At 45.7% G+C, this 22,917-nt stretch overlaps 1 protein-coding gene across 4 annotated transcripts in view; it reads left to right on the plus strand.

Annotated features, from left to right (window-relative positions):
- Nucleotides 1–22,917, plus strand: part of LOC135514335 (cytosolic carboxypeptidase 1-like) — a 46,063-nt gene that overhangs the window by 17,485 nt on the left and 5,661 nt on the right. For 3 of the 4 annotated variants that reach the window (XM_064937747.1, XM_064937748.1, XM_064937750.1), the window contains 20 exons: nucleotides 2,176–2,243; nucleotides 4,954–5,017; nucleotides 5,409–5,555; nucleotides 5,731–5,862; nucleotides 6,204–6,297; nucleotides 6,478–6,515; nucleotides 6,741–6,949; nucleotides 7,210–7,387; nucleotides 8,518–8,612; nucleotides 8,871–8,987; nucleotides 9,537–10,213; nucleotides 10,479–10,580; nucleotides 11,572–11,658; nucleotides 11,819–11,967; nucleotides 12,133–12,220; nucleotides 15,404–15,548; nucleotides 19,935–20,085; nucleotides 20,225–20,405; nucleotides 21,670–21,799; nucleotides 22,034–22,165. In XM_064937747.1, the coding sequence (XP_064793819.1) occupies nucleotides 2,176–2,243; nucleotides 4,954–5,017; nucleotides 5,409–5,555; nucleotides 5,731–5,862; nucleotides 6,204–6,297; nucleotides 6,478–6,515; nucleotides 6,741–6,949; nucleotides 7,210–7,387; nucleotides 8,518–8,612; nucleotides 8,871–8,987; nucleotides 9,537–10,213; nucleotides 10,479–10,580; nucleotides 11,572–11,658; nucleotides 11,819–11,967; nucleotides 12,133–12,220; nucleotides 15,404–15,548; nucleotides 19,935–20,085; nucleotides 20,225–20,405; nucleotides 21,670–21,799; nucleotides 22,034–22,165 (2,984 nt within the window). The remainder of the gene's footprint in view (nucleotides 1–2,175; nucleotides 2,244–4,953; nucleotides 5,018–5,408; nucleotides 5,556–5,730; nucleotides 5,863–6,203; nucleotides 6,298–6,477; nucleotides 6,516–6,740; nucleotides 6,950–7,209; nucleotides 7,388–8,517; nucleotides 8,613–8,870; nucleotides 8,988–9,536; nucleotides 10,214–10,478; nucleotides 10,581–11,571; nucleotides 11,659–11,818; nucleotides 11,968–12,132; nucleotides 12,221–15,403; nucleotides 15,549–19,934; nucleotides 20,086–20,224; nucleotides 20,406–21,669; nucleotides 21,800–22,033; nucleotides 22,166–22,917) is intronic. The other variant, XM_064937749.1, reaches the window with a different exon arrangement.

The raw sequence follows: 22,917 nt of genomic DNA on the forward strand, positions 1-22,917 counted from the left end.
TGACTGTTGATTTTTGTCTCCCCACACCAGACACGCTCAGAAAACGCAGGTTAAAACTCTGAACCAATTATATTAATTTGAGAACAGGTCAAAAAGCATGAAACATTTATGGCATTTATTGCTGTTGCTAGCTAATTTGTCCTGGGATATATACATTGGGTTGTTATTTTACCTGAAATGCGCAAGGTCCTCTACTCCAACAATTAATCCACAGATAAAACGGTCAACCGAGTTTGTTTCTATTAATCTCTCCTCCTTCAGGCTTCTTCTTCTTTGGACTTTATATAGCAGTTGGCAACCAACTTTAAGGTGGACAGTAGCAGGTGACCCAACTGTGGTTTGTGACTACTCTGTCCCATTGTAGCCAATTCAGTTGCAGCCATTCTGTTACAGATTTTTTGTTGTTGACATTCTGTTATGGAATGACACGTTTTAAGACTTCAATCATAAACTAAATTGTTATCAGTAAAAACAATGACATTATTGGTAGGTCTACCTTGTTACTTCTGTGAACTTTCATTATCCTCCCTCATGAATGAGAGAAATTAGAAAATATCTTCAATTTAAGTGTTTTTGTAACAGAATGGCAAGACAATACTTTTTAAACTTACAGAAGGCATATGATTTCTGCAACATTCAATGTAAATGTTGATATTAGTTGGCAAGGATCTTAACTTCAGCTTGATTGTGTTTTGATTGTGTTTTGAATACCTTTTCTGGTAGATGTTTTCTAAGAGCCCCTTTTCCGTCTGCTTGACCAGAAATCAAAGCATTTGCTTATTCCAAATTGTAGGATGAAAAATGATTGAAAAAATGTATATATTCCTTAATTTCTCAAACATATAGACTCTTAGCTTTTATTTGACACCAAATTTGACAGGCTCTCTATGAACTTCACATGTTGGTGCTCCATGGCTCCTTTTACATCCTTTTACACCAAACTTATGTTGTTTTGGTTTTGAGGGTCAACGGTGAGCCATTGTTTTGTTTTCTAGGAGCTTTAAAAAGTCCGGTGTGATAGAAATGTTTTTAGAGTTCACTTTTCGCACAGCCACTGAGAGTCGAGTTGTGCTCGTGCGTTTGAACACGCTAGCTGCTCCAGTGCCGAAACCTGATTTTTCAAAGTGTGTTTTATTTATGAGCCTATAAATGTTTCACACATTCCATTTCCATATTCCCATTCATCCCGGGGTTCATTAGGTCTGCTCAATCAAACACTCAATCAAACCTCTACTGGCCTGGGTGGTGTGGCTCGCATCCACACCAGCAATATGTCTCTATTTCATGAGATACGAGCTGCCCTGGGTGCTGCTGACTTGAGTTATATTTTGTTTGCTTTCCTGGACTTTGTTATTTCTGTTAGTTTCTACTAGGGCCCTCAAACTCAACTCTGGCCCTCTCGGCGAGTTCCGCTGCATGTTTTCGTTGTTCCCCTCTCATCAGGAACCGATTTAGACCTAGGGACACCAGGTGGGTGCAATTAACAACAAGGTAAAACAAAAAAACAGCAGGCTCCGGACCTCGTGGAGTTGGTGTTTGAGTTAGCTCTATGTTGGTTTTTAGTGCTCTTTTTGTGCACGTGTGTAAGAGCGACAGATTGATGTGGTAATTTTCTGTGATGGGCAAGTCCCCGGGAAGTTTGCGGGGTTTTTGTGTCCATCCATGTGGTAAAGACGGTTTCAGAGAGAACCTGTGGCAGGCAGTGGCGTATTTTTGACTTCAACGTATCATACGGTAGGAACATTTAGCCTCTTTCTAATAATTGTGAAATATATCCGCCCTGTCCCTCCTGTAAATTACGCCCCTGAGGAAAACACTAAATGGAGAGAAACGAGGGGTAGTAATGGGGGTTGGGGTCAGACTGAGAGAGGGGCAGAGCCCTCTTTCTCAAAGAGAGGAGTATGTTTCACTCTTCTACAGCAGCAGCAAATGGATTTCACAATTTCTGTAAATGGAAACGTTTAATGTACTGTACATGCTATTCATATTTACTTATACAGTACTCACTTTCACTTTAAAATCAGGAATTCTGCTATTTGGTTAAGAAATGGCATGGTAAAAATGACAACAATATAACTAGGCTAGTCATTACTATAGTAGCCCATTAACAGTAGCCTGTTAACACTAACATGGCGAAGGGAAACGTAATGTAACTTAAGTCCCTCTGTGTTTCAGAGAAGACACGGAAGGAGATCATGTCCAAGGGCTCCAGTGGCATGGAGGTCATCCTGGCAACCTTAGAGGTGAGTTCACATCCCGTTCCACTATGGTGTTTAATATAGTCTCAGAAATCGATCATTCATGTTGCTTGGGTTGCGTTTGCACAGGCAGCCTAATTCTGAACTGTTGGTCTTTTGACTAATCAGATCAGCTCTTTTGCCATTAATTAGTCAAAACATCAGAATTGGGCTGTCTGTTTTTAAATTATTATTATTATTTTTTTATAACGCCACATTCTGCTAATGTACAATACCGCAACATCATAAGCAGAGGGCATAAGGAGACAAACACATTCATGAAAAGGAATATCGTTGAGTAGACATTTCTCACTTTCGTGCCGACCCAAACCAAACTGAGCTGGCTCTGATATTTTTAGCAGGGTTCCAGCAACTGTGATGGATGTGTAACCGGGCTGGAACAGTATGGTACGCTCGGCTCGGCTCTGCTCGGCTCAGTAGTGTGAAAAGGGTACAGCTCACTTATAACAAGGACCATCAACGTCATGGTGTCCTAAAAGTATTGGAAATAATAGTCCTCACCGAGATGCAGTCTACATGGCACACACTTGGTTTCGGCAATGGCTTTTATATCTCGCCATCTAGTTATTCTCCCCATGTACTTATAAATCATTTGATGACAGATCAATCGCTTGCCTCGAAGCGAGCATAGAAGGTATTTAGCTTGTCTGGTAGGCTCGTGTCACTGGGCAGCTCGTGGCTGGGTTTCCCCTTTGTAATCCGTGATAGTTTGCAAGCCCTGCCACATCAGACGAGCTTCAGAGCCGGTGTAGTAGCATTCGATATTAGCCCTGAATTGACGCTAGTTCCTGTTTGATTGTTCGTCCGAGGGCGTAGGGGGATTTCTTATAAGCGTCCGGGTTAGTGTCCCGCTCCTTGAAAGCTCTAGTCTTTAGCTCAATGCAGATGTTGCATGTAATCCAGTGGTCACCAACCTTTTCTGAGTCAAGATCACTTTCTGAGTCAAAATGCAGACCGAGGGCTTAAACAGGGCTTGAAAAACGTAAGCCTATGCAACATGAACCAATAAAAAACACTTTTGTAGCAATGAGGTTTGTGCAGTAGGTTGTAAGCCCAATACATTATTACTGCATATTGGCTATACTTGTATTGCCCTGCCAATGTTGTTCTTCTCAGACCATTGAAGTTAAATTGACAGTGCTGAATAACAACTTAAACATGACCTTACTCATAAAAACAGCAGCTTTTTGCTGATTTTTTGAGTGTCTCTCTAGTCATCGTTGTAAAAAAAAATTGCAATCTTATATTATCAACTTTCCTGTGTGTTCGAGGCTTCTTTTCACAGTCTATGGCGTGAGGTCACAGTGCAGACACGTTGATCTGAGCAATCTGATTGGCCAGCGGTAGGCCTATAAGTGCACTTGATTTGCATTTTCTCTGGGCCTGTCAGGTAGCCAGAGTTCTACCTTCAAAATGGGAACACTTTGCTTTCCCGGCGCTAGGGCTGCTGAATCAAGTGAACCTACCCCCAACCGCGCAAACCAAATAAAAAAAAAACGAGAAAGCCTTGCGTTCCAATTGTTTTTTTGTTTTTTTACAGAAATGTTTGGTGATCAACTAGGAATGCCTTGGAGATCAACCAGTCGATCACGATTGACCGGTTGGTGTCCACAGCTGTACTCCATTGGTTCTGATTGGGATATGTACGCACGGTCACTGTGGGGACGTCGTCGTCGATGCATGCACTTATAAATGAAGCCGATAACTGATGTAAACTCCTCAATGCCGTCGGATGAATCCCGGAACTTTTTCCAGTCGTGTTGGCAAAACAGTCCTGTAGCTTAGCATGCGCTTCATTGGACTACTTCTTAAATGAGCGTGTCACTGATACTTCCTGTTTTGATTTTCTGCTTATAAGCAGAAATCCGGAAGATGGAGTTATGGTCAGATTTTCCTAATGGATGGCAAGGGAGAGCTTTGTATTTATCTCTGTGTGTGGAGTAAAGGTGATCTTTTTTCGAGTTGTACAGGTGACATGCTGGTAGAAATTTGGTCAAACGGATTTCAGTTTTTCCTGTCTTAAAATCTATGTGCATGAATGGCGGTTTGTTTTTTCTTAGGGTTGCAAAAGAGGGAAAATTACTGGTAACTTTCAAAGTTTACCAGTATACCAGAATTATGGTAACATTCGAGGATTCTATGGAATTTATCACATGAATTTATCACACTTTTTGGGTACTTCACATTGTCATGTGTCTGTAATTCTCTGGCCCTCTGTGTGGCCCTATGACATGTAAAATGCTTTTTTTTTCATTAACAAGGTTATTTTCTCTAAAACTATATGGTCTGTTCACTAGAAACTCATGGACAATATGGACACATGTATAAAGAAAATATACTTTAATAGCTTTAAAAAAATGTAATCATATAAAGTATAAATTACCAAAGTTACCATAGATTACCTGTGGTCCTCTGTAGCTCAGTTGCGCTTGCAATGCCAGGATTGTAGATTCGATTCCTGGGACCACCCGTATGTAAAATGTATGCACTTATGACTAGGTGTCGCTTTGGATAAAATCACATGTTAAATGGCATATATTATTATTATTATTATAATGACCAAAATTACCAATGTTACCGGTAGTTTAGCAGCCCTAGTCTGTCTATGTGTGTGCACACATGTACGAATGTGTTTGTCATTGCTCACATGTTATTTTGTGTTGGTAATACCCAGCATGCTCTCTGTTTTTGATAGAACACACAGGATCTGCAAACTATCCTGAACATTCTGTACATTCTGAATGAGCTGTTAACTGTGGGTAAGTGGGAACCGCTCTTTAACTGCATAATGGGAACTTAACAGTTTCCTGTTTGACAGTGTCTTGCTCTCTGATTTGATGAGTGTCAGGTTGTCTTGGGTGGAAACAGTGCTTTGATTGGGTAGATGGTGTGACTGAAGTGGTGGTTTGTTAGGCTGTATTTACACAGGCTGCCCAATTCTGATATTTTTCGACCAATCGGATCAGCTCTGAAAAAAGATCTGATGTGAAAAGATCAAATGTGATTGGTCAGAAGACAAATTAGTGGAATAAAATATCAGAATTGGGCTGCCAGTGTAAAACTGTGGCGATTGATTGACTTGTGGAAACTGAGATGGTTATTTGTACATTTGTGGAAGCTGTGTTAATGATAGGTGTGTGTGTGTCCCAGGTGGGGGGCGCAGGGTTGGTGTGTTTGTGTCCAAGGGGGGCACAGGCATCCTGCTGCAGCTGGTCCTCAGTGGCAGTAAAGAGTCTCCCCCCAGCGAGGAGCTCATGCTGCAGCTCCACTCACTCCTGGCCAAGGTTGGACCAAAAGGTACTATATATACACACACACACACACACACACACACACACACACACTGTATGGGTACTCTACCGCTGAAACAAGAGCCCTAACATAGTCATTCAAACTTCTACCGTAAACCATAATCCCTACCACAAACAGACAAATTCTCGCATGCACACTCCCTCTGTCTCTCTTTCTCCAGACAGGAAGTTTGGTGTGAAAGCCCGTTTGAACGGAGCTCTGAACATCACTGTGAACCTGCTCAAACAGAACCTGCAGAACCACAAGCTGCTGCTGCCCTGCTTGCAGGTTCTACGGGTCTACTCCTCCAACTGTAAGTGTCCACATACCTTTGGTCTCAACCCCCCAGCTGTACTCAGCAGCACAACCTTTTTAAAAGGGGGAGACCCCTGATCAGAACCATACATTTGACAGACAGTTATTAACCTAATGTACTGTTGTCATAGGCAGGGTTCTCCAGAAAGGCACTAGATTGCAGGGAATGTCAGTTATAGGTGTTAATAAACGCAACAATCTCTAAATCTAAAGGGGGGGGGCACTACTTATTGTTGCCATAGGAACCATAAATCTGACTGACAGTTTCTAACCTACTGTAGCCAACTCCTATATGGTGTTATTGTGGAGGGCACTGAGGTTCAGTTTGTTTGTCTTCAGCTGTGAATGCTGTGTCCCTGGGGAAGAATGGAGTGCTGGAGCTCATGTTCAAAATCATTGGACCCTACAGCAAAAAGAACACCAGTCTGCTGAAGTAAGTGTGTGTGTGTGTGTGTGTGTGTGTGTGTGTGTGTGTGTGTGTGTGTGTGTGTGTGTGTGTGTGTGTGTGTGTGTGTGTGTGTGTGTGTGTGTGTGTGTGTGTGTGTGTGTGTGTGTGTGTGTTTGGGGGGTGGCTGTTTTTGACCCCTTTCTCTGGATGTCTTTTACTTAACAGAGTATCCCTGGACACACTGGGGGCCTTGCTCAAATCCAGTAAGTACTTTTTTTTCGCCCTCTCTCTGCAGTGTCTAAGGACGATGTCATGGTTTTTCAGGAACAATGCTATTGTCTGTGCCGATTACCAACCAGTGTGTCCTTCCCTCCCTCCCCCGCTCGCTCACTCACTCTATCCACCCCTTTATCCTTCCCTTCTTCTCTCCATCACCCTCCCAATCCCTCTTTCTCCCTCCTCCGTCCATCAAACCCTCCCTCCCTCAGAGACGAATGCCCGGCGGGCGGTGGACCGTGCCTATGTACCTGTCCTGCTGTACATCTACCAGGACTGGCACCGCAACGACACGCGCCACCGCCACATGTTGATCCGCAAGGGCGTCCTGGGCTGCCTGAAGAACATCACCAACATCAAGCTGGGCCGCAAGGCCTTCATCGACGCAGACGGGATGAGGATCCTCTACAACACCTCTACTGTGAGTACGGTGACAAAACTCCCAAAAAGTAGTGCCGGAGTCTGGTGGAGCAGTCTAAGTTCGCGACTCTGGACCACATACTTCTGGCGATGGGGGTTTGAGCCCCCCCCCTCTGTCTATGCGCCTTAATCCCAACTCTCTCCTCACGACACCCTCACCTCGGGTCTCACCTTTTACATTACACCAACACTGATGGTAAATGATGAATCTGATGACGGTGTGGATGACGATCAGTAGTAATGATGGTGATGTGTTGTTAGGAGTGCCTTCCAGTTAGGACTCTGGACCCTCTGATCAACACCTCCAGCCTTATCATGAGGAAGTGCTTCCCCAAGAACCGCCTCCCTCTGCCCACTATCAAGAGTGTCTTCCACCACCAGCTGCCTCACGTACCGGCAGGAGGGCCCGTCGCTCAGCTCTACAACCAGCCCCTGGGGGGTGAGGCTCACACGCATACTATACTCACAATGCTTGCGAGCCACTTAGATCACCCCAATGGTCATTGCACACAGTTTACTCACACGCTCCACCACAGATGTCCCTTTCAGGAAGACCCATATACCAGTTCTACACCAAAGCCCCCATAGGGTAAGACTTGTCACAATAAGTAGTAGCCTAGCCGCTCCGGAGTCACACTCCTCAGTCTAGTATCACACTACTAACACAGTAGAATACAGTCTCCTCTAACATTAAGGAACTCAAGAACTTTCACTCTTACTGACTGTTGTTCATTGATGTCACCTCACTCTTTAAGCCATGTGTCCGGCTGCCCAATCAAGATGCCAGATGTTCTCTCTCTCTATCTCTCTCCTCATCTCATTTCTGTCTGCTTATTCTCACAGTTGCCTGCAGGGTCGTTCCACCTCAAAAAGCACAAGAAAGAGGATTTTGTCACACTGTATACTGGCCTTTGTGGTGGGAGTGGTGTGTGAAGGATCCAGGGGTTCCTCATGTTTTGCTCATTGGTCGGAGGAAGTTTGGTCCAAATAGTTTTTTAGGTTACTATATTTATTGAATCCTGTAAATTAAAAGGGCTAATTTGGGTGCAGTCAATTAGCTTAATTTATCAGAGATCAAATTATATTTCAACAAAATAATGTTGCAGGAATGTTTATCTTATATGTTGCTGTGGAAACCATTTCATAACAGTCTGAGATGGTGGGGAGGGGGGCAAAGCTGGCTGAAATGATATGGAACGACACTGCAATCACCTCTCCTCTCATCTAGTGCACAATCCAACCAACCAATCTTGGCTGAGTTTTGCTAAAATCAGATCATATTTAGCATTGGGATCATTTAACATTGGATTTAAGATTATTTTAGTGTTAAAGATAAAAAATAAAATATTGTTTATATTTTTTGGAAACTCTCCCTAGACCCTGTAACCAGCCCGGTTACACCTTTATCTTGTAAACTGAAATTATAATTCCAATTTCAATTGTCCTCAATGCTTCTCTGAGAAGAATGTCAGTTTACTTCCTGGATTCATTGAATCCCAGATTTACTGAATACTGAATAGAACTGGAATTGAGCCCAATCTTGCCTTTGTCCCCGTGTGTGGTTGCCAGTGGATGACGTGGTGGACGAGAGCGACGATAACGATGACGTTGAGACCGAGAACGACACAGAGAACGAGGAGGAGGATAAGGACCACCACGCCAGGGTACAGGAACCATGACCGCAGCCTTTTTCATTTAAACCACACCTTGTTTGACTGACCGCAAAATGACCACAGGACAGGTGACACTACAGTGACCAGACCAACAGTGTGACCGCAACCACTACTGACCACCACCACAGTTGCTCCCTGTCCACCTTCTCTCTGAAGTTAAGAGTGAAAACATTTGAATACACTTTTTTCCCCCACTGGGATCCAGCTCCTGCTTATTTAGGGGTCTGATGACGTGTTCTCCCCTTGCAGAATGACGACATAGAAACGGACATCAATAAACTGCGACCCAAAGAGACCCATAGCAGGCCGTTTGAGGAGCTGAAGATCTATGAGAGATTCTTTCTGGAGCTCTCCGAGGATTTCCAGGTAATGCAGGACAGACCCCCTTTTGTGTCTTTAGTTGAATCTTCAACATCAAAAAATCTGATCAATATTGTAACATTCCGTTTTAAAACCAGTGATTCCCCTATATTCATTGCCGCCAATCCAAAATATATTATTTAAAAAAAAAAATATATATATATATACAGTACCAGTCCAAAGTTTGGAAACCTACTCGTTCCAGTTTTTTTATTTCTTTTTTACTATTTTCTACATTGTAAAATAATAGTTTGTTTGAGTCACTCAGGCATAAGAACATGGCATAAGCCATGTCGAAAAGTGTAGAATTGCAGGCAATTATCTTTAAAACAGCAGAATATTGTCTGCGGCCAAGACGATGTTCTCAAAAATGTTCACCATTGGCCAAGCCCACTACCACGCCCCCCATGCTAGCTTTGCCACCGCTGCTGAAAAAACCCTAGAGGAAACAGTGTAAAACATACAGATGTGTGTTTTTCATGAGGGAACCACAATGGTAAGTGGTCAGAAAGCTGCCTGTCGTCCTAAAGTTCAATCTCCTTTCTGTGTCTGCAGAGATTTAACTTTGATAACCCAAAGAGCGGTGTGACGGCCACCCCCGCAGCTCCAAAGTCTCAACGCCCCATCATCGTTCCCACCGCCCAGGCCTTGCCCCCGAAATACCCAACTGCCGCCCCTCTCCAGGAGGAGTGCCACCTGGCCAAAGGTGAACAACCCCACCCTGAAGCATCTCCTCTGGCCCCAGCCCCCACCTCGGCCCCAGTCCGTACCCTGGACACCATCAATATCACCAAGGACCACGATGGCTGCTGTGACCACAGCCAAGTTCGACCACAGCCAGGGCTAGAGCAGGAGCTTGTGCAGGGGATGGAGCGGGTGGCCCTGGAGGGGACTGGGCCTCAGGGCGGGGCAGGAGGTGGAGGAGGAGGGGTCAACAGGCACTATAGACAACCTCCCCTGCTGGCTGGGGGTGTGTCTGCCCGGCAAGGGGGCGGGGCAGAAGAGACGTTAGCAGAGGAGTGGGCAGAGGAGGAGGGAGGCGAGGGGGCGGTGCTGGAGGTGCCGGACACGGCGTTGCTCCTGCCGCTCCACGACCCTGACCTGTACGTGGAGATGGTGAAGAGCACACGCTCTGTGCCACAGTACTCAGAGGTGGCCTACCCAGACTACTTTGGCCACGTTGCGCCCACCTTCCGAGAACACATCCTGGAGAGGGTCTATGGCGTGCAGAGGTGAGACCCCTAGACGCTGATCTAGGTACGACAGCAATGTGTCTCTTTTGCACTCCCTCTCCCCCTTGTTTGAGATTAAGAGAACTGGACCAGTAGCTGGAATCAGTCAAATCACTCAATGTCTCCTTGTGCCACCTATTTCCACTGAAAATGACTTATTTCCGGTAGTCGGGTGGCTCAAAGTAGTGTGGAGTCAAAGTGAAGGGTTGGTGTGTTCTGTTAGTGCTCTCCCCTGCTGCCGCTGTGTGATGATGATGTCACTCAGTCCTCTGCCCCCCTACAGGACTAAGATCTTCCAGGACATTGAGAGGCTGATCCACCCCAATGACATCCTTGATAAAGTGGTCTACGACTTGGACATACAGAGGTGAGCGTCATCATCTTCAGTCCAGGAAACTTGGTGTGGGTGTCTGTGTGTCTCACGGTGTGGGTGTCTGTTGGTCTCACGGTGTGGGTGTCTGTTGGTCTCAGGGTGTGGGTGTCTGTTGGTCTCAGGGTGTGGGTGTCTGTTGGTCTCAGGGTGTGGGTGTCTGTTGGTCTCAGGGTGTGGGTGTCTGTTGGTCTCAGGGTGTGGGTGTCTGTGTGTCTCAGGGTGTGGGTGTCTGTTGGTCTCAGGGTGTGGGTGTCTGTTGGTCTCAGGGTGTGGGTGTCTGTTGGTCTCAGGGTGTGGGTGTCTGTTGGTCTCAGGGTGTGGGTGTCTGTTGGTCTCAGGGTGTGGGTGTCTGTGTGTCTCACGGTGTGGGTGTCTGTTGGTCTCAGGGTGTGGGTGTCTGTTGGTCTCAGGGTGTGGGTGTCTGTTGGTCTCAGGGTGTGGGTGTCTGTTGGTCTCAGGGTGTGGGTGTCTGTTGGTCTCAGGGTGTGGGTGTCTGTGTGTCTCACGGTGTGGGTGTCTGTTGGTCTCACGGTGTGGGTGTCTGTTGGTCTCAAGGTGTGGGTGTCTGTTGGTCTCACGGTGTGGGTGTCTGTTGGTCTCACGGTGTGGGTGTCTGTGTGTCTCACGGTGTGGGTGTCTGTTGGTCTCAGGGTGTGGGTGTCTGTTGGTCTCACGGTGTGGGTGTCTGTTGGTCTCACGGTGTGGGTGTCTGTTGGTCTCACGGTGTGGGTGTCTGTTGGTCTCAGGGTGTGGGTGTCTGTTGGTCTCAGGGTGTGGGTGTCTGTGTGTCTCACGGTGTGGGTGTCTGTGTGTCTCACGGTGTGGGTGTCTGTTGGTCTCACGGTGTGGGTGTCTGTTGGTCTCACGGTGTGGGTGTCTGTTGGTCTCACGGTGTGGGTGTCTGTTGGTCTCACGGTGTGGGTGTCTGTTGGTCTCAGGGTGTGGGTGTCTGTTGGTCTCAAGGTGTGGGTGTCTGTTGTTTCAGTTGCCCGGTGATTGATGACGGTGAATCTCTGAAGTTCAACTCTCAGTTTGAGTCTGGAAACTTGAGGAAGGCTATTCAAGCCAGAAAGTGAGTATTGTGTCCCATTGTTATGTAAACTGGGAACAACATCAAAATAAATGCATTTTTTCAAGTATTTGTTAAATTCAACTTTGTCTCCCGTGCCCACATGTGTGGCCCGTTTTGGTTTGCCTAAAGGTTGAGCTGATGTGATCTGTGTGTGTTCCAGGTTTGAGTATGACTTGGTCCTAAACTCCGACATCAACAGTAACCACTACCACCAGTGGTTCTACTTTGAGGTGAGCGGCATGCGCGTGGGAGCTCCCTATCGCTTCAACATCATCAACTGTGAAAAGTCCAACAGCCAGTTCAACTACGGTGAGCGACTGACTGCCTTGGTCATTTTTTCTTGCATTATTTAGCCTTTGATGTGTGGCAAAGCTAGAAATGCTAATTAGATAGAAATGCTAATTCAGTATGTGGTGTGTGTGTGTATATAATTAACCTCTCTTTAGTAAATTGACTGCATGTACTGTTTTGCAGGTATGCAGGTGCTGATGTACTCTGTTCAGGAGGCCATTAGTGGCAGGCCCCGTTGGGTTCGCACCGGAACGGACATCTGTTACTACAAGTAGGTGTGATTGTCCTACTTTACCCCTCGAGCAGAGTCAGTATGACACAGCCCACCGGACAAGTAGTGCACCTGTCAGGAGAAACGAGCCCCGTTGCAAAACTTCTAAAATGCATCCTTCCGCCTGGGCCTGTTCCTTGAAGTAACCACCGATCTAAATTGGTTGTAATAGGGAAGGTAACCTTGCTTTCTCTTATCCAATAACTTCCTGATCTGTGTTTACCCCAAGCAATCGAGGAAGGAAGGAAGGAAGGTATTTGAACAGGGCCATCAAATAGCTTACTTGTTGATCACTTTGGTAGGTCCTGGTGTCATGAGTGTGACTTCGATTATAATCACAGCCGTATATATCCCCCCCCCAAGCAGACACATTGATGGCTCTGAACGAACTTTATTTAACTCTTTGCAAACTGGAAACCATTTATCCGGAGGCTGCATTCATTGTTGCTGGGGATTTTAACAAGGCTAATCTGAAAACAAGACTCCCTAAATTTTATCAGCATATCGATTGCGCAACCAGGGGTGGAAAAACCTTGGATCACTGTTACTCTAACTTCCGCGACGCATATAAGGCCCTGCCCCGCCCCCCTTTCGGAAAAGCTGACCACGACTCCATTTTGCTGATACCTGCCTACAGACAAAAACTAAAACAAGAAGCTCCCACGCTGAGGTCTGTCCAACGCTGGTCCGACCAAGCTGACTCCACACTCCAAGACTGCTTCCATCACGTGGACTGGGACATGTTTCATATTGCGTCAGATAACAACATTGACGAATACGCTGATTCGGTGTGCGAGTTCATTAGAACGTGCGTTGAAGATGTCGTTCCCATAGCAACGATTAAAACATTCCCTAACCAGAAACCGTGGATTGATGGCAGCATTCGCGTGAAACTGAAAGCGTGAACCACTGCTTTTAATCAGGGCAAGGTGTCTGGTAACATGACCGAGTACAAACAGTGCAGCTATTCCCTCCGCAAGGCTATCAAACAAGCTAAGCGTCAGTACAGAGACAAAGTAGAATCTCAATTCAACGGCTCAGACACAAGAGGCATGTGGCAGGGTCTACAGTCAATCACGGACTACAGGAAGAAATCCAGCCCAGTCACGGACCAGGATGTCTTGCTCCCAGGCAGACTAAATAACTTTTTTGCCCGCTTTGAGGACAATACAGTGCCACTGACACGGCCTGCAACGGAAACATGCGGTCTCTCCTTCACTGCAGCCGAGGTGAGTAAAACATTTAAACGTGTTAACCCTCGCAACGCTGCAGGCCCAGACGGCATCCCCAGCCGCGCCCTCAGAGCATGCGCAGACCAGCTGGCTGGTGTGTTTACGGACATATTCAATCAATCCCTATACCAGTCTGCTGTTCCCACATGCTTCAAGAGGGCCACCATTGTTCCTGTTCCCAAGAAAGCTAAGGTAACTGAGCGAAACGACTACCGCCCCGTAGCACTCACTTCCGTCATCATGAAGTGCTTTGAGAGACTAGTCAAGGACCATATCACCTCCACCCTACCTGACACCCTAGACCCACTCCAATTTGCTTACCGCCCAAATAGGTCCACAGACGATGCAATCTCAACCACACTGCACACTGCCCTAACCCATCTGGACAAGAGGAATACCTATGTGAGAATGCTGTTCATCGACTACAGCTCGGCATTCAACACCATAGTACCCTCCAAGCTCGTCATCAAGCTCGAGACCCTGGGTCTCGACCCCGCCCTGTGCAACTGGGTACTGGACTTCCTGATGGGCCGCCCCCAGGTGGTGAGGGTAGGTAACAACATCTCCTCCCCGCTGATCCTCAACACTGGGGCCCCACAAGGGTGCGATCTGAGCCCTCTCCTGTACTCCCTGTTCACCCACGACTGCGTGGCCACGCATGCCTCCAACTCAATCATCAAGTTTGCAGACGACACAACAGTGGTAGGCTTGATTACCAACAACGACGAGACGGCCTACAGGGAGGAGGTGAGGGCCCTCGGAGTGTGGTGTCAGGAAGATAACCTCACACTCAATGCCAACAAAACTAAGGAGATGATTGTGGACTTCAGGAAACAGCAGAGGGAACACCCCCCTATCCACATCGATGGAACAGTAGTGGAGAGAGTAGCAAGTTTTAAGTTCCTCGGCATACACATCACAGACAAACTGAATTGGTCCACTCACACAGACAGCATCGTGAAGAAGGCGCAGCAGCGCCTCTTCAACCTCAGGAGGCTGAAGAAATTCGGCTTGTCACCAAAAGCACTCACAAACTTCTACAGATGCACAATCGAGAGCATCCTGGCGGGCTGTATCACCGCCTGGTACGGCAACTGCTCCGCCCTCAACTGTAAGGCTCTCCAGAGGGTAGTGAGGTCTGCACAACGCATCACCGGGGGCAAACTACCTGCCCTCCAGGACACCTACACCACCCGATATTACAGGAAGGCCATAAAGATCATCAAGGACAACAACCACCCGAGCCACTTCCTGTTCACCCCGCTATCATCCAGAAGGCGAGGTCAGTACAGGTGCATCAAAGCTGGGACCGAGAGACTGAAAAACAGCTTCTATCTCAAGGCCATCAGACTGTTAAACAGCCACCACTAACATTGAGTGGCTGCTGCCAACACACTGTCACTGACTCAACTCCAGCTCCTTTAATAATGGGTATTGATGGGAAATGATGTAAATATATCACTAACCACTTTAAACAATGCTACCTTATATAATGTTACTTACCCTACATTATTCATCTCATATGCATACGTATATACTGTACTCTATATCATCGACCTCATCCTTATGTAATACATGTATCACTAGCCACTTTAACTATGCCACTTTGTTTACATACTCATCTCATATGTATATACTGTACTCGATACCATCTACTGTATCTTGCCTATGCTGCTCTGTACCATCACTCATTCATATATCCTTATGTACATATTCTTTATCCCCTTACACTGTGTATAAGACAGTAGTTTAGGAATTGTTAGTTAGATTACTTGTTGGTTATTACTGCATTGTCAGAACTAGAAGCACAAGCATTTTGCTACACTCGCATTAACATCTGCTAACCATGTGTATGTGACAAATAAAATTTGATTTGATTTGACTTTGTTCGCTGGTTTCTGTTTGTCATTCTCTCTAGCATTTGTGAGATTTTCAACCTCCTTTTACCCAGAAACCACTTCTCCAGGAGCTCGATTGCGGCAGGCGGTCAGAAGGGGAAGTCCTACTACACAATGACGTTCAGCATGACCTTCAACCACAAGGACGATGTCTGCTACTTCGCTTACCATTACCCCTACACCTACTCGACTCTGAAGGTACTATACACTGAGTGTACAAAACATTAAGGACACCTGCTATTTCCATGACATAGACTGACCAGGTCAATCCAGGTAAAAGCTATGATCTCTTTTTGACGTCATTTGTTGAATCCATTTAAATGACTATCGATGAAAGGGAGAAGACAGGTTAAAGAAGGACTTTTAAGCCTTGAGACAATTGAGACATTGATTGTGTATGTGTGCCATTCAGAGGGTGAATAGGCAAGACAAAATATTTAAGAGCCTTTGAACGGGGGTATGGTAATAGGTGCCAGGCGCACCGGCTAGTGTCAAGAACTGCAATGCTGCTGGATTTTTCACGCTCAACAGTTTCCTGTGTGTATCAAGAATGGTCCGGCACCTAAAGGACATCTAGTCAACTTGACACAATTGTGGGAAGCATTGGAGTCAACATGGGCCAGTATCCCTGTGGAACGCTTTCAACACCTTGTAGAGTCCATGCCTGTTCTGAGGGCAAAAGGGGGGGGGTGCAACTCAATATTAGGAAGATGTTCCTAATGTTTGTTATACTCAGTGGCCATAGCTTGCTATATAAAGCAGGCAGACAGGCATTGATGCAATCAGTTATTGTTCGATTGAACGTTAGAATGGGCAAAACGAGTGACCTAGGCGACTTTGAGCGTGGTATGATTGTCTATGCCAGGCACGCCGGTTCTGGTATCTCAGAAACGGCCGGCCTCCTGGAATTTTCTAGGTATTACCGGGAATGGTGCAAGAAACAAAAAAAACATCCAGTCGGGCAAAAACAGCTCGTTGATGAGAGGTCGAAGGAGAATGGCAGGAATCGTGCAAGCCAACAGGCGGGCCACAAACAGGTAAATAACAGCGCAGTACAACAGTGGTGTGCAGAATGGCATCTCGGAACGCGCAAGTCGTCGATCCTTGTCATGGATGGGATATTGCAGCAGACGACCACACCGGGTTCCACTCCTATCAGCTCAAAACAAGAAGTAGCGGCTCCAGTGAGCACACAATCACCGGACAATTGAGGAGTGGAAAAACATCGCCTGGTCCGACAAATCCCGGTTCCTGTTACGTCATGCTGATGGCAGAGTCAAGATTTGACATAAACAGCATGAGTCCATGGGTCCATTCTTCCTGGTGTACCACCAATCTGCAGCAACTGCGTGATGCTATCGCGTTAGCATGGACCAACATCCATGTGTAACGTTTCCAACTTGTAGAAACCCTTACAAATTCAGGCTGTTCAGGAGGCAAAGGGGGGTCCGACCCAGTACTAGATGGGTGTACCTAATAAACTGGCTGAGTGTATATCACTAGCCCTATACCTACTCTACTCTAAAGGTAATATATTTCTACACCTACTCTACAGGTATAAAACTCTGGAAAAACTGTTTCACCGTTTTGGAGATTGAACATGTTAATTAGTTGTGGTGCAGTGGCTTGCGAATTGGCATTTTCTCTATTCTATTTTCTCTATAAAATGTTTGTTTTTTGTGAAACAAACAAGAAATAAGAACAGAACTTGAGAGTACATAACTATTCACCCCCCCTCCCCAAAGTCAATACTTTGTAGAGCCACCTTTTGCAGCAATTACAGCTGCAAGTCTCTTGGGGTATGTCTCTATAAGCTTGGCACATCTAGCCACTGGGATTTTTAACCATTCTTCAAGGCAAAACGGCTCCATCAAGTTGGATGGGTTCCGCTGGTGTGCAGCAATATTTAAGTCATACCACACATTCTCAATTGTATTGAGGTCTGGGTTTTGACTAGGCCATTCCAAGACATTTAAATGTTTCACTCAAGTGTTGTTTTAGCAGTATGCTTAGGGTCATTGCCCTGCTGGAAGGTGAACCTCCATCCCAGTCTCAAATCTCTGGAAGACTGAAACAGGTTTCCCTTAAAAATGTCCCTGTATTTAGCGCCATCCATTAATCCTTCAATTCTGACCAGTTTCACAGTCCCTGCTAATGAAAAACGGTGTTCTCGGGGTGATGAGAGGTGTTGGACTTGCACCAGACATAGCGTTTTCCTTGATGGCCAAAAAGCTAAATTTTCTTCCATATGTTTGGGGAGTCTCCCACATGCCTTTTGGCAAACACCAAACGTGTTTGCTTATTTTTTCTTTAAGCGATGACTTTTTTCTGGCCACTCTTCCGTAAAGCCCAGCTCTGTGGAGTTTATGGCTTAAAGTGGTCCTATGGACAGATACTCCAATGGGATGTAAAAAGTTTCCGATATTTTTTTATAACCCAGCCCTGATCTGTACTTCTCCACAACTTTGTCCCTGACCTGTTTGGGGAGCTCCTTGGTCTTCATGGTGCCGCTTGCTTGGTGGTGCCTCTTGCTTAGTGGTGTTGCAGACTCTGGGGCCTTTCAGAACAGGTGTGTACAGTCGTGGCCAAAAGATTAGAGAATTTCCACAAAGTTTGCTGCTTCATTGCGTTTAGATATGTTTGTCAGATGTTACTTTGGAATACTGAAGTATACTGAAGTATAATTACAAGCATTTCATAAGTGTTAAAGGCTTTTATTGACAATTACATGAAGTTGATGCCAAAAGTCAATATTTGCGGTATTTGCAGTGTTGACCCTTCTTTTTCAAGACCTCTGCAATCCTCCCTGGCATGCTGTCAATTAACTTCTGGGCCACATCCTGACTGATGGCAGCCCATGCTTGCATAATCAATGCTTGGAGTTTGTCAGAATTTGTGGGGTTTTGTTTGTCCACCTGCCTCCTTGAGGATTGACCTCAAGTTCTCAATGGGATTAAGGTCTGGGGAGTTTCCTGGCCATGGACCCAAAATATTGATGTTTTGTTCCCCGAGCCACTTAGTTATCACTTTTGCCTTATGTCAAGGTGCTCCATCATGCTGGAAACAGCATTGTTTGTCACCAAACTGTTCCTGGGTGGTTGGGAGAAGTTGCTCTCGGAGGATGTGTTGGCACCATTTCTTATTCATGGCTGTGTTCTTAGGCAAAATTGTGAGTGAGCCCACTCCCTTGGCTGAGAAGCAACCCCACACATGAATGGTGTCAGGATGCTTGACACAGGACTGATGGTAGCGCTCACCTTGTCTTCTCCGGACAAGCTTTTTTCTGGATGCCTCAAACCATCGGAAAGGAGATTCATCAGAGAAAATGACTTTACCCCAGTCCTCAGCAGTCCAATCCCTGTACATTTTGCAAAATATCAGTCTGTCCCAGATGTTTTTCCTGGAGAGAAGTGGCTTCTTTGCTGCCCTTCTTGACACCAGGCCATCCTCCAGAAGTCTTCGCCTCACTGTGTGTGCAGATTGCTCAGGAATGGCCCAAGAAAGTCCAGCAAGCGCCAGGACCGTCTCCTAAAGTTGATTCGGCAGCGGGATCGGGGCACCACCAGTACAGAGCTTGCTCAGGAATGGCATTCCTGCTGCCATTCCTGAGCAAGCTCTGTACTGGTGGTATCCCGATGCTGAATCAACTTTAGGAGACGGTCCTGGCAATTGCTGGACTTTCTTGGGCGCTCTGAAGCCTTCACAACAATTGAACCGCTCTGATCCGATAAATGGTTGATTTTGGTGCAATCTTACAGGCAGCAATATCCTTGCCTGTGAATGCCTTTTTGTGCAAAGCAATGATGACGGCACATGTTTCCTTGCTGGTAACCATGGTTGACAGAGGAAGAACAATGATTCCAAGCACCACCCTCCTTTTGAAGCTTCCAGTCTGTTATTCGAACTCATTCAGCATGACAGAGTGATCTCCAGCCTTGTCCTCGTCAATACTCACACCTGTGTTAAAGAGAGATTCACTGACATCATGTCAGCTGGTCCTTTTGTGGCAGAGCTGAAATGCAGTGGAAATGTTTTTTGGGGGATTCAGTTCATTTGCATGGCAAAGAGGGACTTTGCAATTCATCTGATCACTCTTCATAACATTCTGGAGTATATGCAAATTGCCATCGGACAAACTGAGGCAGCAGACTTTGTGAAAATTAATATTTGTGTCATTCTCAACTTTTGGCCGTGTGTGTGTGTGTGTGTGTGTGTGTGTGTGTGTATAGATAGATATATACTGAGATCATGTGACACTTAGATTGCACACAGGTGGACTTTATTTAACTAATTATGTTACTTCTGAAGGTAATTAATTGCACCAGATCTTATTTAGGGGCTTCATTGCAAAAGGGGTGAATATGTATGCATGCACCACTTTTCAGTTATTTTTTTCGTTTCACTATTTTGTGTGTCCATTACATGAAATCCAAATAAAATCCATTTAAATGACAGGTTGTAATGCAAAAAATAGGAAAAACCGTCAAGGGGGTGAATGCTTTTGCAAGGCACTGTACTACTCTGCTAGCCCAACAGAGGTCCACTGTTGTGTAAAGCCTCCTTATTAGCTGTGTTCCTGCCCAGATGCACCTTCAGAAGCTGGAGGCGCTGCGGACCCCTCAGATCTACATGCGCCAAGACATCCTGTGTGAGACTCTTGGTGGTAATAGCTGCCCCCTCCTCACCATCACCGCCATGCCCGAGTCCACCAGCAACGACCAGATCTGCCAGTTCAGTGAGTACTGACTGACTACTGTGATGGGGACTGACCTAGAATGACTTAAATATATCACTGTCTCTCTGTCACATTACTGTCTCATCCTTCTTTTGGGGGTGTTGCTGAGTGTATTTTTATGTGATTTGTGTGTGTCCAGGGAACCGTCCTCTGGTGTTCCTGTCATCACGAGTGCACCCAGGGGAGACCAACGCCAGCTGGGTGATGAAGGGCACCCTGGAGTTCCTGATGGGTAGTAGCCCCCTGGCACACAGTCTCAGGGAGGCCTACATCTTCAAGATAGTCCCCATGCTCAACCCTGACGGAGTGGTCAACGGCAAGTAAGTGTACACACACACACACACAAGTAGAATGTGCGTATGAACATGTGCACATACTTGGCATGGACACACACAAACTGAATACTACAGTGCCTTCAGAAAGTATTCACACCTCTTGACCTTTTCCTCCTTTTGTTGTTACAAAGTGGGGTTAAAATTGATTGAATTATAATTTTTGGTCGACGATCTACACAAAATAATCTTATGTCAAAGTGGAAGAAAATTTTGAATATTTGTGAGAAAAAAAGAAGAAAAATAGAACACTAATTTATCTTGATTAGATAAGTATTCAACCCCTTGAGACATTTTAGAATCATCTTTTGGCAGAGATTTCTGGGTAAGTCTCTACGAGCTCTCCAAATCTGGATTGTGCAACATTTGCCCATTTATTATTTTCTAAATTCTTCACACTCTGTTAAATTGGTTGTTTATCATTGCTAGTTAACCATTTTCAGGTCTTGCCATAGATTTTCAAGCAGATTTAAGTCAAAACTGTAACTCGGCCACTCGGGAACATTCACTGTCTTCTTTCTAAGCATCTCCAGTTTAGATTTGGCATTGTGTTTTAGGTTATTATTCCTGCTGAAGGTGAATTCAGTTTTCTCCTATCACAGTCATTAAACTCTGTTACTGTCTTAGTCACCATTGGCCTCGTGGTAAAATCCCTGAGCGGTCTCCTTCCTCTCCAGCAACTGAGTTAGGAAGGACGCCTGTATCTTTGTAGTGACTGGGTGCATTGATACACCATCCAAAGTGTAATAAGTAACTTCACCATGCTCAAAGGGATATTCAATGTAATCTTTTTGTTTTTGTTCTTATTTACCAATAGATGCATTTCTTTGTGAGGTATTGGAAAACCTCCCTGGTCTTTTGTGGTTGAATCTGTGTTTGAAATTCACTGCTCGACCGAGGGACCTTACAGATAATTGTATGTGTGGGTACAGAGATGAGGTAGTCACTAAAAAATTAATGTTTAACACTATTAATGCACACAGCATGAGTCCATGCAACTTATTATGTGACTTGCACATTTTCTACTCCCAAACTTATTTAGGCTTGCCATAACAAAGCGGTTGAATACTTAAAAAATGTCAGCTTTTCATTTGTAATTAACATTGACAATATGGGGTATTGTGTGGAGGCCAGTGACAAGAAATCTCAATTAAATCCAGGCTGTAACACAACAAAAATGTAGAAAAAGTCAAAGGGTGTGAATACTTTCTGAAGGCTCTGTATATAACAACAACTCTGTTTCTCCCTCCAGTCATCGCTGCTCTCTGAGTGGGGAGGATCTGAACCGACAGTGGCAGAGCCCCAACCCTGAGCTGCATCCTACCATCTACCACACCAAGAGCCTGCTGCAGTACCTCGCCGCCATCCAGAGGGCTCCACTGGTGAGCCCAACCACGCTTACATACCGTAACCGCCATATGCGTGCCGTAGCCCACGATACCCTTACAGCCGCTGGTCGCACGTGGCTAACTCGGTCATAACCTTAACCTTGTCACTTTCCCTAACGGTCGTGGCGGTAGAGCCAGACTGACGAAGTTCGACTGTCTTCATAAGTTCAGTCGTCCACTTCACTGTTGGTGACTTGAGTCCTCTCCCTCCCTCCCTCTGGTGTGTAGGTGTTCTGTGACTACCACGGTCACTCCCGGAAGAAGAACGTGTTCATGTACGGTTGTAGTTTGAAGGAGACCGTATGGCAGACCAACATCAGCGCCACATCCTGTGAGCTACACGAGGACCTTGGCTACAGGGTGAGAGACACACATACAGTACACATACAGTACACATACAGTACACTCACGCATATACTGAACAAAAATGTAAACGCAACTGATTTTACGGAGTTACAAGTTCATGTAAGGAAATCAGTCAATTGAAATAACTTCACTAGGCCCTAATCTATGGATTTCACCTGACTGGAAATACAGATGTGTTGGTCATAGATACCTTAAAATGAAAAGGTAGGGGCGTGGATCAGAATACCAGCCAGTATCTTGTGTGACCACCATTTCCATTATCTGCTGTGCATTATCATGCTGAAACATGAGGTGGGTGATGGCGTCGGATGAATGGCACGACAATGGACCTCAGGATCTCGTCATGGTATCTCTTTTCATTCAAATTGCCATCGATAAAATGCAATTGTGTTCACTGTCTGTAGCTTAAGCATGCCCATACCATAGTCACACCGCCATCATGGGGCTCTCTGTTCACAACGTGGATATCAGCAAACTGCTCGCCCACACAACGCCATACATGTGATCTACTGTCGTGAGGACAGTTGGACGTACTGCCAATTCTCTAAAACGACGTTGGAAGAGGCTTATGGTCGAGAAATGAACATTACTTTTTCTGTAAACACCTCTGGTGGACATTCCTGCGGTCAACATGCCAATTGTACGTTTCCTCAAAATTTGAAACGTGATGTTGTGTGACAAAACTGCACATTTTAGAGTGGCCTTTTATTGTCCCCAGCACAAGGTGCACCTGTGTAATGATCATG

The sequence above is a fragment of the Oncorhynchus masou genome, chromosome 25, assembly GCF_036934945.1.
Source record: "Oncorhynchus masou masou isolate Uvic2021 chromosome 25, UVic_Omas_1.1, whole genome shotgun sequence".
NCBI lineage: Eukaryota > Metazoa > Chordata > Actinopteri > Salmoniformes > Salmonidae > Oncorhynchus > Oncorhynchus masou.